The sequence below is a fragment of the Pantherophis guttatus genome, chromosome 8, assembly GCF_059756535.1.
Source record: "Pantherophis guttatus breed Tessera chromosome 8, ASM5975653v1, whole genome shotgun sequence".
Taxonomy (NCBI): domain Eukaryota; kingdom Metazoa; phylum Chordata; class Lepidosauria; order Squamata; family Colubridae; genus Pantherophis; species Pantherophis guttatus.
The window spans coordinates 30,443,234-30,458,473 of record NC_142070.1 but is presented as its reverse complement, the minus strand read 5'-3'; the positions used below and the strand labels follow the sequence as shown (position 1 = coordinate 30,458,473).

The window sequence follows — 15,240 nt, the reverse complement described above, 5'->3', positions numbered from 1 at the left end:
TGTTTTGCATATAACTAAAATGCATTTTCTTAAAAAGAATATGCCACATGTCATCTTTAATGTGGATTAACATATGATTTATATTTTTATTGAGGTTTTTTCCAAGAAATTCAATGCAGTGCACATAGTATGTCATACTTTCTCTGCCCCCAATTTTTCCTTCACAAAAGTAGATTAGGCAGAGATGATCACTGATCATATCTGAGCAGGGACTTGACCTTGATCTCTTTAATCTTAGTCTTCTAAGAAAACACTCTCCATCATGTTTGGAAGCTTTTCTCACAGTTCTCCAAACATCTAAGACACAACCCTTCACATTTTTGGAGTGATTCCCAGATTTCCCAGTTCAGGGGAAATAACTGATATAACTGGGAAGTAACCAAAGACAGGACTTTTTTAGTGGTGGCTTTCTTTTAAAAAAAATCCAATATTTCAGAATTCTAGTTTTCATTTTGCCTTATACAGAAAAACAAAAAATATCTTTAAAAGACACACAGAAAAGAAAGCAAATGTCTATTTTTAAAAAATCTCATTTTTTAAACAAAATATTAAACCTTGATCCCACAGAAAAAATAGTGATCAATCTTTCCACGATTTGTACTATAAATCCAAGACTGTAAATATAGTGGATAATGCATTGTAGTACAGGTAGTCCTCGACTTACGACCACAACCGAGCCCAAAATTTCTGTTAAGTGAAACCTTTATTGAGTTTTGCCCCATTTTACAATCTTCCTTGCCACAGTTGTTAAGTGAATCACTGCAGTTGGTAAATTAGCAAGCTGGTTGTTAAGTGAATCTGGCTTTCCCATTGACTTTGCTTGTGAGGTTGCAAAAGGTGACATGTCATAAATGACTATTTATGACAGCAACGGTCATAAATATGAACCAGCTGCGGAGCAACTGAATTTTGATCACACCATCATGGAGATCACACAATCATGGGGATGCTGCAAAGGTCGTAACTGTGAAAAATGGCCATAAACAATAAAGGAGAACTCTTTGTTGCTCAGGGTTGAAATGAGGGGTCCTTGGTGCTCTCTGAGCTTGCTTGTTTTCTTGCAGGCATTTCATTACCTCATCAGCGCTGATGAGGTTACCTAGTTTGGGTAATGAAATGCCTGCAAGAAAACAAGCAAGCTCAGAGAGCAACAAATGGTCACATTTTTCAGTTGTAACTTTGAACGGCCGTGGTGACTTTGAACGGTCACTAGACGAACTTTTTAAAGTCGAAGACTACCCGCACTCTGGCAAGTCAGGCCGAACCTACCCTCTCCCTCCCAAACCCCGACCCCCAAGTCCCCCTCTCTCTTTCGGCTCTCTTCAGCTCGCTCGCGCACGCGCTGTCTTTTCCCGCGGCGGCGGTTGGCGGCGGCGGCGGCGGCGACTCCATGCAGCGCCTTCGCCTTCTTCGCGCCCTCTCGCGCCCGCCGCGCGTGCTCGAACGCCCCTCTCCGTCCTCATCCCCGCGAATCGCTTCCTCGGTGACGTGTAGGGGCGCGCGGTGGCAGCACCTCCCCGCGCGCTGCTTAAAAAGAAGAAGAAAAGAGGGAGCGAAACATGAGAGCCCTAGTGAGCTCCAGCTCCCGCCGGCAGCAGCAGAGGAGGCATCACGCCCGGCAGCCGGTCCCCCTTAGAACGGCAGCGTCGTTTATATGGAACACCGCAAAGGGACTTGCGGCTGCCATCTCTACCGTCGCCTCCTTCGCTTCGGCCGCCAGCGCAGAGAACCTTCAGCCCGGGGAAGTTTACGCTGCGCGCTTGGGCACCTCGGCAGCGCCTGTTAAACCTGCGGCCGCTCTTGTCAAGTGGCGCAAACGTCCCGCGCCGAAGCTCAGCATCTTCTTCCCTTGGCTCAGCTGGGGCGTGCGCCTGTCTGTCTGGTGGCCCGCCGGGTTTTGTTCGCTGCCCGTCCCTCAGCTGTCGCGCCTCTCTCCTTCGTTCGCCTTGGAAAGCGACCTCCCGTATAAAAACACAAACTCCGAGAGGTTTCCAAAAGGGAAGCCTTGCATCATTGGATTGCCTTGGGATTTGCTCACCTCAGCCGGCGCTTGGAAGTGTTCCCAAGCGGCATGGTGGGGCTAAAGATGCTTCCATTGAAGCTGCTCTTGGTGGCCCTGGTCCTCTGCTTCTTTGAAGGGGAAACCAAGTTTGGAGAGACCACTGCCAAGAGGAGAAGGTGCATGAATGGCAGCCCCCCCAGACGCCTCAAAAAGCGAGATAGGAAGCTGATGGTCCTGGAGCCCCCCAACAGAGGGGAGCTGCTGTGCCAGGGATTCTACCCTCGCCTGTCCTGCTGCTCCAGGGCTGAGAGGCAAGGATTGCTCCAGATAGAGAGCAACAAGGTAGGCTCCAGTTGGGTTGGATAAGGTTGGGTGAGAGACTGAAGGGGCATGCAAAAGTTTATCGGAAACGAGTCTCTAAATCTAGGGTTCTAGTGATTTGGGAGAGGAAGGACAATCAGCAAGAGGTGGAACTCACAAGCATCACTTAAAGGTGCTTGGAGAGGTGTTTCGGGGGATAGAAGAAGGTAATAAATCATCTTTGCTAGGTCCTGAGTTTTGCTGGATTCGAAGGCCACTTCATTGGCTGTAGGAAGTTGTGGGTTGAGAAGTGTTCCTTGTGGTCCCTCCTTGGATTACAGTGGCACTATTTCTAAATACCCTTGTCATGCTGACTGAGAATTGTTGGAGCTATTATCTACTACCTATGAAAGATTGAGGAAAAGCTGACTGAACAATGGACTTCCTTGAACATAGTGAAACAGTATGGGGAAATGCTGTTCTTTCTAGATGCTGAACTTTTGGCATTGGTTTAGTCCAAATGGGGTTAATTTTAAATGTTTCTTTGTGTTGAATCTAACTGCAGCATCCTGTATCTTTGTTCTATCTGGGAAAACTATTTCAAGTGGGTGAGGAGGAGGAGGAGGAGGAGTTATTACTGACCTTCAAAATTAGAAGGAGGATGCATTCTAAATGCTGAAGAATGATTAGGCAACAGAATAAATCCTGCATACAGGAAACAGTCTATTTCACCTCTGCCATTACTAGCCAGGTGCTCAGGGAATTCAAAACATCCATGGAAGAGGAGGAGGAAAGCAATATGTTATGAAGAGAGCAGGGTTTATGTATTTATTTTAGAAGACAGATTTTAAGATAAGGAACTAGCAAAGGAAAGGAATAGAAACTTCCTCCTTCTAAGAATTCCAGTTATCAAATAGGAACAAATGCAAAAATTAGTTCATGAATAAAGTAGAAACAAATAGAATCTGGACTATAGCTGAAAAGGAGATGATGCTGATAGAGGAATCTGCCAAGAAGGATTAGTGGATTTTCTTGGACTCGTTTGGCATGCCATGATAGTGATGAATTGTAAATTAAGGTGGTGGTGATAGTTATTTTTTTTCCTGACGCGAGAAAAGTGTGCACAGTTTGTCCACATGTTTGGGCAGGAAACTTCAGATAGCAGATGGTGACTGGGAGAGCAGATGATGCCAGGATACTGCAAAACTTTTATGATGTCTTCAGGTCTTCCAGCAATTAACTCAGGCTCCTCTGGAGAGAAGCTGAGAGGACAGGATGAGTGAATTCCATGAATTTGTTCACAGCAAATTGATATAGGATAACATCATATGTGCTGACATTAGTTTCATAAAGAGAGAATGCCTAGTACATTGTCTCTTATACTTCAGAACCTTCTATCTATAAACATTTCACTGACTTGAGAAAAGAGCATTAATATGTACCAGTAAAATGTGGTGAGAAATGACAATCTAGCTATTTTAGAATAGTAAAGCTGTTGATGGGGCTGCAATTCACTGCCTTCCAGCCATGTGGATGTTATAAGTTTTGCAGCCTATTGTTTTGATCAGGAGTGCAACGTGCAAAACTGAAGCTAGGGAGGGAAATGGGATGAATAAATGTCATTGAGAATCACTGCACGTGAAACAAACAATCAGGTGTCTTTCTCATTGCCCTCCCACTCTTCCCCCCCCCCACTCCAGCATTTAGTTTAATTAAGAATTCCTCTGTTACAACACTCCAGTTGTCAAGGTCTGAGAGTGGCTTGGAAAACTTGTGCTTCAGTCTTTCTGGCCCAGGCACAATTAAAAAAAAAATACCCAGGCTGAATCGAATTTTTATGCTCAGTTCACGGTAGATTTCACCCCATTCTCATGTAAACAGCTTCTACGAATCAACATATGTGTCTGGGTGGTATCTCTCACTTTGTTTTGTAACAAAAAGCCATATTGCATCATTTAATTTGCTCAAGTCATGCAAATAGGGAAAAAAATCAATAGGACAAAAAGGGGTCGACTTATCCTCCTCCCCACTAAACTGCTGCCCACACACAGAGTCCTGTTGCTTATGGCAAAAGAATAACAACAACACCATTGTGTTTGTTGGTTGGTTCACTAATGGGTGAAACTGGAGAACATCATTCTCCTTCAGTCCCCAGCTCTGTCCAAATGTTCATGCCTTTTGAGGGAGCATTTGTCCTATTGCCTCCTCTCCCAGATGGGTGAGAGCTGCCTTTGCTGCAGGGTTTCAGCGAATCAAACTCTATTCTTACCAGATGCAACGGGAGCTTGGATGGATATTTTCTCCTCATGTTTGGCCAGAGGTAGTGTCAGCAAGCTCCTGTGTGGTAATCACATTAACTGCACACTAACTGCATTCAGATAATTTTCTAAAGGTTCTAACTGAAACCCACAAATGCCCAAGCCAAGCTGGGAAGGAAAAATGTCCTTAATGTGTCCAGTTAGCATCATCGACAGTTAGCCACTGCAGCAGTAGCATAGCATCTGCTATATGAACTCACTGGAGAAATTTGTAATAATAAGTTGTATTTATGTGATGAATTAAGAATGATTTTAAATAATTCCTGAGTTTCTAGGAGTTATTATTAATTTGTGACAGTTATGAAACTTGATCTCTAAGTCTTATTTGTATTCAGCATTTTTCACATTTGTGTCATTTTAACGATGTACTTAATTGGAAGACATAAACTTTGTCATAGAGGAGAGAGAGAATGCACCAAATAATTTCAATTGTATTTTTCTTAAAAAACTGCTTATTTTCACAAACAGAAAAAAAGTACATACTTTACATTTCAGTGATAGTAAGCACACATACAATGCAATCCTGTTCATACTTAATTCATACTTAATTCATTCTGATAGCAATAGGGTTTAAGATTAGTTAGGTATGCAGAGGGTTAGGGTTAGGGTTTGGAGTTCGATAGAAGTAGCTCCCAGATAAAGTTTTGTAATAGATGCATGTGGGATTTGTTTGGATTTTATATCTTGTGCATTAGACATCTGAGGCACGACTTTTCAATCAAAATGCATCTAATACATTTAAAGACAGCAAACCCTATCTGTAATCTGGAAGGAATCCAAAAACTACATTAACATGTTGTGAAGTAACACAGCATATATGTGTTTGGTATATTGGTGAAGGTACTAGGATGGACAGTGGAAGATGATGAGTTCCAGTGCCCCTTTAACAATGAAAGCCAGCTGAGTGACTTGGGGCCAGTCACTCTTTCTCAGCCCAACCCACCTCACAGGGTTGTTGTGGGAAAAAGAGAAGGAAATGTGTTGGATATGTTTGTCACCTTGAGTTATTTGCAAAAATAATAAAGATGAGATACAAACAAATAAACAAGCAAATAAATGTTCTAGGGAAGAGGTGTTTCGGCAGAGTTAAAGTAAGACAACATGTTCAGCAGTTGCTTTAATTACAAAGAACCTCCAAAATTAAGATTACATTGGTCAGCCCTTTGGTAATTTTATGATCAAAATTAATGATTGTTAAGAGAAACATAGCCAGTCTCTTAAGAATCACAAAGTTGAAACAGAGATAAAATGACAACCTTCTCTTGTGTAATTGTATCATTGACATTTTATTCTTTGATTAATTCATTAATCTCATCAGCAAATAATACGTTCTAATATTTTGTGTGTGATTTAAAGGTTTGCTTGCAAACTGTCAAGCATAGTGGTTTTTCTCTACCTTAGATGGTTTCACAACTGAGGTTCTTGTGGAATGAATGAAAAGTAATTTTTTTTAAGTGTGCCCTTTTAAGATCATTTGTTTTGTCTAATTCTTTTTTAAACAAAAGCTATTGTTGAACACATCAAACTAAACAAATAACCCTTTAACAGCTGCCTTGGTAAAATGATCTATTTATTATTGTCCTAAAAATGAAACTGAAGTTCTTAATGACATAATCTAACACTATAGTCCTGATAAAGTTTATGTTCAAACTGGCAGATGAATAAGCTTGCAGTTAAAAGAAATTAGTTTCAAGTTTCAAATACTGATTAATGTTAAAGCTTGAAGTAAAAGATTTGAACTTTTCTCTTCCCCCAATCTCAAACATCACTTCCCTACTGCATATGAAACCCAGGTTTCATATGCAGAAATTACATCAATCTGTGTTCATTGTGTTTTTTGTTATTAACTTATTGCCAGGACAAATCTTTCAATAACTGCCATTTCTTTATCTGAATTGTGTAAAAGTTAATAAATAAATAAAGAGATGTCATAAATTAGTCAGCAGTAGACAGAATAATTAGAATAGATGTTGCAAAAGTGTAATTCAATATGATTTTATGGTTTTACATATTAGTTTTGAAAACAGAAAACAATTAGCACAATTTTTTAGCTTCAAGACATGCTTACTATTAAAATAAATTTGAATTTATTGGTACTTTTGAAGCAATTAATCCATTTATTCGTGTCCAGTACATTTTTTTTTGCCAGTTAGTAAAGCCAAGAACTGAATGTTATGTACTGCATATGAGCAAACATTTTCCAAAGCTCAGGTTGAGTAACTGTCATCTTCATTTTAAAATAGCTCAGTTAACATATCCATATTGTAAGAATAATCGAGAATAGACCTTTGTGTGCAAAATTGCTAGGTTCGGTACCTGATATGTTCTATCATCATCCCTGAAGAACTCAACACCATTATTTAAAAATTAGGTTAAGACTGGATATGCTGTGTCCGAAGATGACTGATCAGACCAATTTGGGCACTGAATGTTCTTACACATGTTAGACAGACATGTGTAGCCACTGCAGTTGTTGGCTTATGTGGTGTTTCAGCAGTGTGCATTACTCCTTAAGCTTGACAGCCCTAATTGATAAGGCCACACCAGGTAGTGAGGTTTTTTTTTACAGCATTTCATAGTAACCTCAGGGAAGCCTTTAATGGCTCTTTGTACCATTTCTTTTATTCTCCATATAAGCATCTTCCAGCAGAAGGAACTTTTTGGGTATGTGCTTTTCCAACATATGGATGACATGTCCTGCCCATAGATTTCTACTCTCATCAGCCCTGTTTGGACTGATCGTAGACCTGATGGTAGTAAAGTATGTTTGAAAAGTCATTGGAAAATTTACTTCTTTCAGCTACAGTAGATAATGGTGAGTTGGCTAGTCTGATGTCTTGGAAGGTAGCCATATGAGCACCTGAGCTCACATAAATAATTCTGTAATGTGACCATAATGTTCATATGACACCTAGATTTAAAATATAGAATAGAATTAGAATAGAATAGAATAGAATAGAACAGAACAGAACAGAACAGAACAGAACAGAACAGAATTCTTTATTAGCCAAATGTGATTGGACACAAGGAATTTTTCTTGGTGCATACGTTCTCAGTGTACATAAAAGAAAAGATACATTCGTCAAGAATCATAAAGTACAACACTTAATGTTAATCTAGCAGAAATGTTTCCAAATTTCAGGAAGACATACCTAGCACACATTTGATTTTCCTTTCTCAAAGTATTCAGAGCCTCGGGCAGCCTGTAGAATCTCACATTTGTTTGACTATGCAGCAGGGCACAATATGGGAGATTTTGTGGAATTTCTAAGGATGCAGTTTTATTGGGGGTAGTACAGTAGTCTGCCCAGATGAGAAATATTTCCCTGTGTCTGTTCTTAAAATGTTTTCTCATGACCAGCCCAACTATATAGGTCAGTGTTTCACAACTGTGGCACTTTAAAGAAGTGTGGACCTATTCCCAGAATTCCTCAGACAGCATGCTGACTGAGGAATTCTGTGAGTTGAAATTCACACATCTTAAAGTTGCCAAGGTTGAGAAACGTTGTTATAGGCCAGGGGTGGGCAACTGTGACCCTTTTACAACCTGTGGACTTCAACTCACAGAATTCCTGATACAGTCACAGGTTGTAAAAGGGCCACCTCTGCTGTAGGCGAACAAGGCAAATCTAGGATGCCAGAAATAGTTGCCTCTGATATTTAGATAAGAACATAAAAAAGTGAATAAACCAAATAATCATGTAGCCACCTCTGTCTTTGGGAAGTCCTTAAGGGAACCCAAAGGCAACAATAGAATTTCTTGGCCCCAGTGTCAAGAACAAATGTTTCTTGTGTTAAAAATAAAATGGAATTGCCATCACCAGTAGCTACTGTAAGACCAATCTACCTAAGTCCTGTTGAAATTTTCAAAGTTAATAGGCATAATTACATGCTGTATGAACAAATATCATAGTTTCCAGACAGGTCAAACAACCCCAAATATTGAAGTTTGGAGGTTTCTCCAAACTTCAATATTTCAACTTAATTGCTTTTATAAAAACACCTTCTTTACCTAGAAGATTTCTGAATCTTCTATTATTTAGCATTTTTTTGATTATGACCCTCAATGATAATTTTCTGAGAGAGTGAGAAAAACTTATCTCTTTTCACTTGCACTAATTGGATGTAATTTTATAAATATGCTGTACGTTCTATTTGCTCACTCTTTTTTCTAAGCTAGAAATATATCAAACAGTGTAAATTCATCATAGGGAGGTACCACAATAATTTTGATTGCCCTATTGCCCCTCTTCTTTGTGTCAGCCCCTCAAATATTGAAATACTGCTATCATATCATCCCTAGTTCTTCTTTTCTCTAGACTAGCCAAACCTAAATCCTGCAACCATTCTTCACAACCGTTTTAGTTTCCAGGCCTTTGATCATCTTAGCTGCTCTTCTCTGAACATTTTTCAAGATCTCAACAACATCTTTTTTGTAGTGTGGTGACCAAAACTGGTTGCAGTATTCCAGGTGTGGTCTTACTAAGACTGAACAACAACTTGCTTGCGATATTCTGCATGGAGAAGAACATTAGAATAAATGGACTAAACTTTCCTTACAATTTCAAGACAGGAATAAGGAAATAATTGTGTATTCCTAAAATAGAATCTCTTTCTAAGAAAGCCAGCAAAATTATCCCTAAGTGCTCTCTTCCAATACATACCTATTCAGAGGACAGTAAACCAAATTGGATGTCTGGCTTTGCATCATAACAGTCCAATCAGAAGCTATCATCAGGAGTACTTTGTGTTAAGGAAGAAGACAAAAACTTCATATTTCTTTTCTACCTTGGATCATTTCTGTGTTTATTCTTCATTTATCTTTTCTGTCTATTCTAATGTGGACTTGGCAAACTCTGGTTAGGACACTCTTACACTTTGTAAGACTTTAAAGGTAAAACTCATCACATCTGCTAGAAAAAGATTTCCATTATTAAAGCAATGCAGCCTTGCCAATGCTAAAATCAGACACTACAATGTCTTCTCAAGAGAGTGTGTGATATTTTGCTTAAAATAGAAATACTTGATCATTCCTAAAGTAAATTAACTTGGCTCTAAAATATGTCAAAAACAAAGGCTGGTAGATAACATTAACTGCTATTCAAGATATGTGATATTAATGCCTATTCAATGCTTGGATAAAAGCCATTTCAGAAGGGATGTAGGAGGTGGGCTAGTTTTTAGGGCAGAATTCCTTGGCCACCCTTTAAGCTATATGAGCTTATCATATGATTCTGTCAGTTTTCACATGCTTCGTATTCAGGGCTGAAAATTGTAGCAAAGATTGTAGCAAAACCACTCATTTTCAGACTTGCAGTTTCAGTCTATGATGCTGAAGCAAAAGTTCAGAAAGCAGCCCATCGTGTGTGTGTGTGTGTGTGTGTGTGTGTGTGTGTGTGTGTGCCATTTTAAAGTGTAAAATGACTTTAATGATGACCCATTATACCAAAGCTTGTTTACAGATTACCAATCTAGGTGATATTCCTATTGCCACAGTTGAAATTAAATCTGCTAAATTTTCAATACTTTAAGCACTATTCTGTTTATTTTACCCATTATTTTTGAACTTGTTACTCGAGTTGCTCAGTATTAGTTCGGCTACAGAAAACATGTGATGCAGTCAAAGAAAAATGTGATATAATTGTTTGAAGGTATAGTAGTTTACAAGTATGGAATATAAAGAGGAATGCCTAATAATTAAATTGATATTCCAATGTCAAGGCAGTCATAATACCTTCAATACCGTGATGGCGAACCTATGGCACGCGTGCCACAGATGGCACGCAGCGCCCTCTCTGTGGGCACACGAGCCGTCGCCCAGTTCAGCTCTGCCGTGCATGCGCACGTGCCTCCTGCTGGCCAACTGGTCATTGGATCTCTGCCACACATGTGCAGGGTGCATGCGTGGGGGACACATATGCATTGCATTTTGGGGGTTTGGGCACATACTTTGGGCACTCGGTCCAGAAAAGGTTAGCCATCACTGCCATTTCATTAGCTTAAATGTATTAAAATCACAAATTAATTACATAATACAATTAAATCACCCTCTGATCTACTTTGATGATAAGTTTTATATGATTACCATCAAACCAATAAAACATGATGGTCAATATATGTTGTAGAATTGCAGTATCTCAGAAGATGCAGGAAACTGTACATATAAATTACAAAAGAAATAACTGAATTAACAATGAATTTGCCAAACTGAATTGGCAAAGAAAGCAATTGATTGAGCAGAATGAGTGGAGTATATAGCAAAAAAAAAGTATACTTTTGCCAGAACTATTCATTAATAATTACAAATCTAAGTCATAACACATATTCCATGGTCTCAGTAAAGTTAATAGGTGTTGAATATCAAATTAATTCTTGGTTACAACATTTATTAGAAGGCAGAAAACAGCTGGAATGCTATCCATTATTTTTTGGAAGGAAAAGTATAATTAGTATAAGTATGCATGCATAAATCAATTATTGTGAAACATCTTGTGCAAATTCCCAAATGAAGTTTATAACATAAAAAATAAGGAGCTGTTTCCTTTTTTACTAGAAGACTACTATACTCCTTTAGTGTTGCGTAAAGCTCGTTAAAACTAGTCAATGAACAGTTTTAAGTTTTCAAAAACTCTCCTCTAATAGAAAAATGGACATTTCATCCTGTTTTAAATAATACAAAATCCAAAATATGTTGTAAGTATACAGATAGGATAAATAAATAAAATATCAATAAAGGAGAATACTTGTAGTTCAAGGTTGAAATGAGGTGTCCTTGGTATTCTGATATTGGTTGTTTTCTTGCTCAGAGACCAAGTTCAGAGAGCAGTGCCAAGGACCCTTCAAATGATATATACATATATATTGAATTACACTGTATATTATTCAGATATTGAATAAAATATAATGTATATGCAAAGTAATTTTTTTTAAAGAAACTCAGTTTTAAAACTGATGCTTTAGTAGGGTTTCTAATTTTTTTCAGAAGCTATATTACCTTTCAAGAAAATGTGGTTGTTTTTAGCAGTAAGTGTTTCACAATTATGGAATACATCAAAATTCAAAGTGAGTTAATTTACTTTTTCACTTTAACTCAATTGTTTTTCTTTCTGTCTCTACCTCTCTCAGACTCAAACTATTACACATATATTTTAGAGAAATATATTGGGTGCAAGTCTTTCAAAAATCACAAGACAATAATTAAATAATGAAAATAAATAAAATATTTCAAACAAGTGACTGGTTGGCTAATAATTAGAAACCAGCACAAACCACCTCGACTTATGATCACAGTTGAATCCCAAATTTCTGTTGCTAGGGATGAAGTTGTACCCCAATATGACCTTTATTGCCACAAATGTTAAATGAATCAGTACAGTTGTTAAGCGATTCATAAGGCTTTACACGAATCTTGCTTCCCCCATTGGCTTTTCTTATTGGAAATCAGCGGGGAAGGTTACAAAAGATGATCACATGACTCCAGGACACTGCAACCGTCATAAATACATGCCAATTGTCAAGCATCTGAATTTTGATCATGTGACCATGGGATGCTGTAGTGGTTTTAAATGTGAAAACTGTTCACTGTTTTCAGTGCCATTGTAACTTTTAAAGGTCACTAAACAAATGGTTGTAAGTCGATGACTATCTGTATACAGTTATCAGTGAGGTAAAAATAGCAACAACTGCCAATGTAAGCACCTCACAGATTCCCAGTGACACTCCAACCCTACACAATTTTATGTCACATCCAGCTTGTCTGAAAAAGTCACATACAGAAAGAAAAAGTATGTAGCCAACAATCAATAGAAACCTGGAGGAATACTTACATTTTCATTCATTCAAGTTGTCTTAGCTAGATCAAGGCTCATGGCCCAACTATTAAGGTAACTACTATAGAGGCAGTCCTTGACTTACAACCATTTGTTTTGCAACTGTCTGAAGTTACGATAGTGTTGAAGAAAGTGACTTGCTTAAAGATCTTCACACTTACAACTATTGCAGCTTCCGTATGGTCACATGATTGCAGTCAACTAGCCCATACTTACAACAGTTGCATGCAATCATGTGATTATCATTTGCAATTTTCCCAGCTGGCTTTTGACAAACAAAGTCAATGGGGCAACAGGGCAAGGAATGTCACAAGTGACGATTATTTGATATCTTGCTTTAAAAAAGCATTTTAAAAAATGTGTGCAATCACATGATGCTTTGCTCACCTTTTAATGAGAAATTTTCTGATCCCTATTATAATCATAGTTTGTGAATTACCTGTAACTTATTGGTTCAGCATAGAAGTACTTGACTCAAGTATCTGGTGATGGATATCTGTCAACTTAGCTATACAGAGATCAAACAGAAAGTTCCAGATGTCTTCTCAATCTTTAATCCACAGAGCCCATGATGACAGGCTCAATCATTAACATTGCAGAGTCAGTGTTTTCTGAACAAAAGAGAGGTTGTAGCAAAAATTACAGTAGTTATCTAGTTTTGACAGTAGTTTTCTTTGAAAAGCAACATGAAAACTGGGAAAAAATCTATATCTTCATGTACAAAACGATTGTTTAAAGTAGGATTGGGGTGAAAGAAAACAATTCCATTTACTTGCTTAACAGTGATGTGATGTTCTCTAATCAGGTTGGTTTCTAAGAACACCATCCAATTGGAGATGAATAGAGCAAGCCCTAAATATGTTTCAGCTGCAATCCTTTTGTTGTAGGCAATGGCTGCTAACATAATTTCCACCTCTATTTTGATTGCTGCTGTGTCAGATCTCAATTTTCTCCTCCTCCTCCCCCCCTTTTTTTTTCTTATAGTAAACATCACTGTTGAATGGGAATGGGCTTCTCTGTGGTGGGTGGCAGTGCCGGTTACTCCTGTTCTTTCTCCCACAGCCTTTTTCAAATGTTGATACCATCCAAAGTTCCAGCTGCCACTGTCAGCTCTTTATGTCACAGCTGCCTTTTTCCTTTGGGCAGCCCAGCCATGCAGCTGTAGGAAGCACAAAAACTATTGCAGCTACTGCTGTCCAGTTTCCACTACATTCTCCATCAGGGAAGTATTGTGGCATACACACGTCTTCTAGCTCAGCTCAGGCACTTTGGAAACACTGAGTCAGGAATCAAGCCAGCTGTTGCTTAATTTACATAACACCTATGCTGCAGCGGGAAATTAATACTGAGATAAAGTTTTAGTCGCTAATACTTTGTAAGGCTAATAATTTCTTTTCCACTTTGTGGTTCTTTAAACTGCAAGAGATGTTCTATCTTACTTTAAAGAATGGAGATTGGAGATTGTATGCCCAGCCCATCTTCTCCCACCCATTTAGGGCCCACTTACTATACAGGTAGTCCTTGACTTACAACAGTTCATTTAATGACTGTTCAAAGTAATGTCACTGAAAAAAGTAACTTATGATCGTTTTTCACACTTATGGCCATTGCAGCATTCCCATGGTCACATGGTCAAAATTCCGATGTTTGGCAATTGACTCATTTATGACGGTTGCAGTATCCCGGAGTCATGTAACCAACTTTTGCAACCATCTCACAAGCAAAGTCAATGGGGAAACCAGTTTCACTTAACAGCTGTGTTAATAATTTATCAACTGCAGTGATTCACTTAACAACTGTGGCAAGAAGAATCATAAAATGGGGCAAAACTCACTCAACAAATGTTTCACTTAGCAACAGAAAGTTTGGGCTCAATTGTCATCATAAATTGAGGACTACCTGTATTTCAGAATAATGTCTATGCTTATTAATTGAATATGTAATGGCCTAGTTTATGTATCATTTTTGCTTGCCAGTTATCAAAAGTAGGATACTCCATTGATTTGAATTGATGGTAAGACAGATGTGTACAAAACCAGATTATTATTAAATATCTACACCAGTGTTTCTTAAAGTGTAGTCCTAGGACTTCTAGGGATCCATCAAGGTCCTGCCAGAGGTCTGTGAAATCAAAATTATTTCCCAGCGATGTTGAAAAATAATGCAATATTAAAATAATATCAAACAGTTGTGTGAAATAATGGTTGGCAGCAAATGAATCAATTTTAATTTTTAATACAATAAATATTGATTTAAAAATGCTTCTTTGTGGTCTTCTTTAATTTTTAAAAGTGGGAAAGGGTCCTGAGAGAATAAAGTTTAAGAAAAACTGATGTAGACTATTTTATACTTTAGGTGTCTTCCCTCTATGCAAAGAGCACAATGGTTTGACTGTCTGAATTTCTTTGTGGACATTGTGCTTATTAATAAGGAGAAGTTAGTTAATTATGTGCTATCAGATTGTTATCAATTCCTATGGACACATGGATAGATTTCCTCCATGATAATCCCTGACCTGCTTTTTCAAATCTTCCAACAGTGCACTCATCGCCACTGTGATTGAGTCAATCCATCTGGCTGCTGATTGTGCTCTTCTTTTCTTTCTTTCCAACATTTTTAGCACTGGAGCCTTCATTTTTAGCTCTGTTGAGAAATCTGGGTTGATTTGTTTGATGATCTGTTTGTGTTCTTGGCTATCCACAATATTCTCAGGAAACATCTCCAATACCAAAGTTCCAAAACATCAATGCTCTTTTCATTCTATTTGTTCAAAACCAACTTTTGCTTTTAA

General features: G+C 38.3%; 1 protein-coding gene across 1 annotated transcript in view; it reads left to right on the top strand.

Moving 5' to 3' along the window:
* The first annotated feature begins 1,343 nt into the window (after nt 1-1,343).
* The window catches only part of HHIP (hedgehog interacting protein), an 81,787-nt gene continuing 67,890 nt past the window's right edge, over nt 1,344-15,240 (top strand). The window contains exon 1 of the mRNA XM_034442743.3: nt 1,344-2,344. Coding sequence (XP_034298634.2) covers nt 2,072-2,344 — 273 coding nt within the window. The 5' untranslated portion in view covers nt 1,344-2,071. The remainder of the gene's footprint in view (nt 2,345-15,240) is intronic.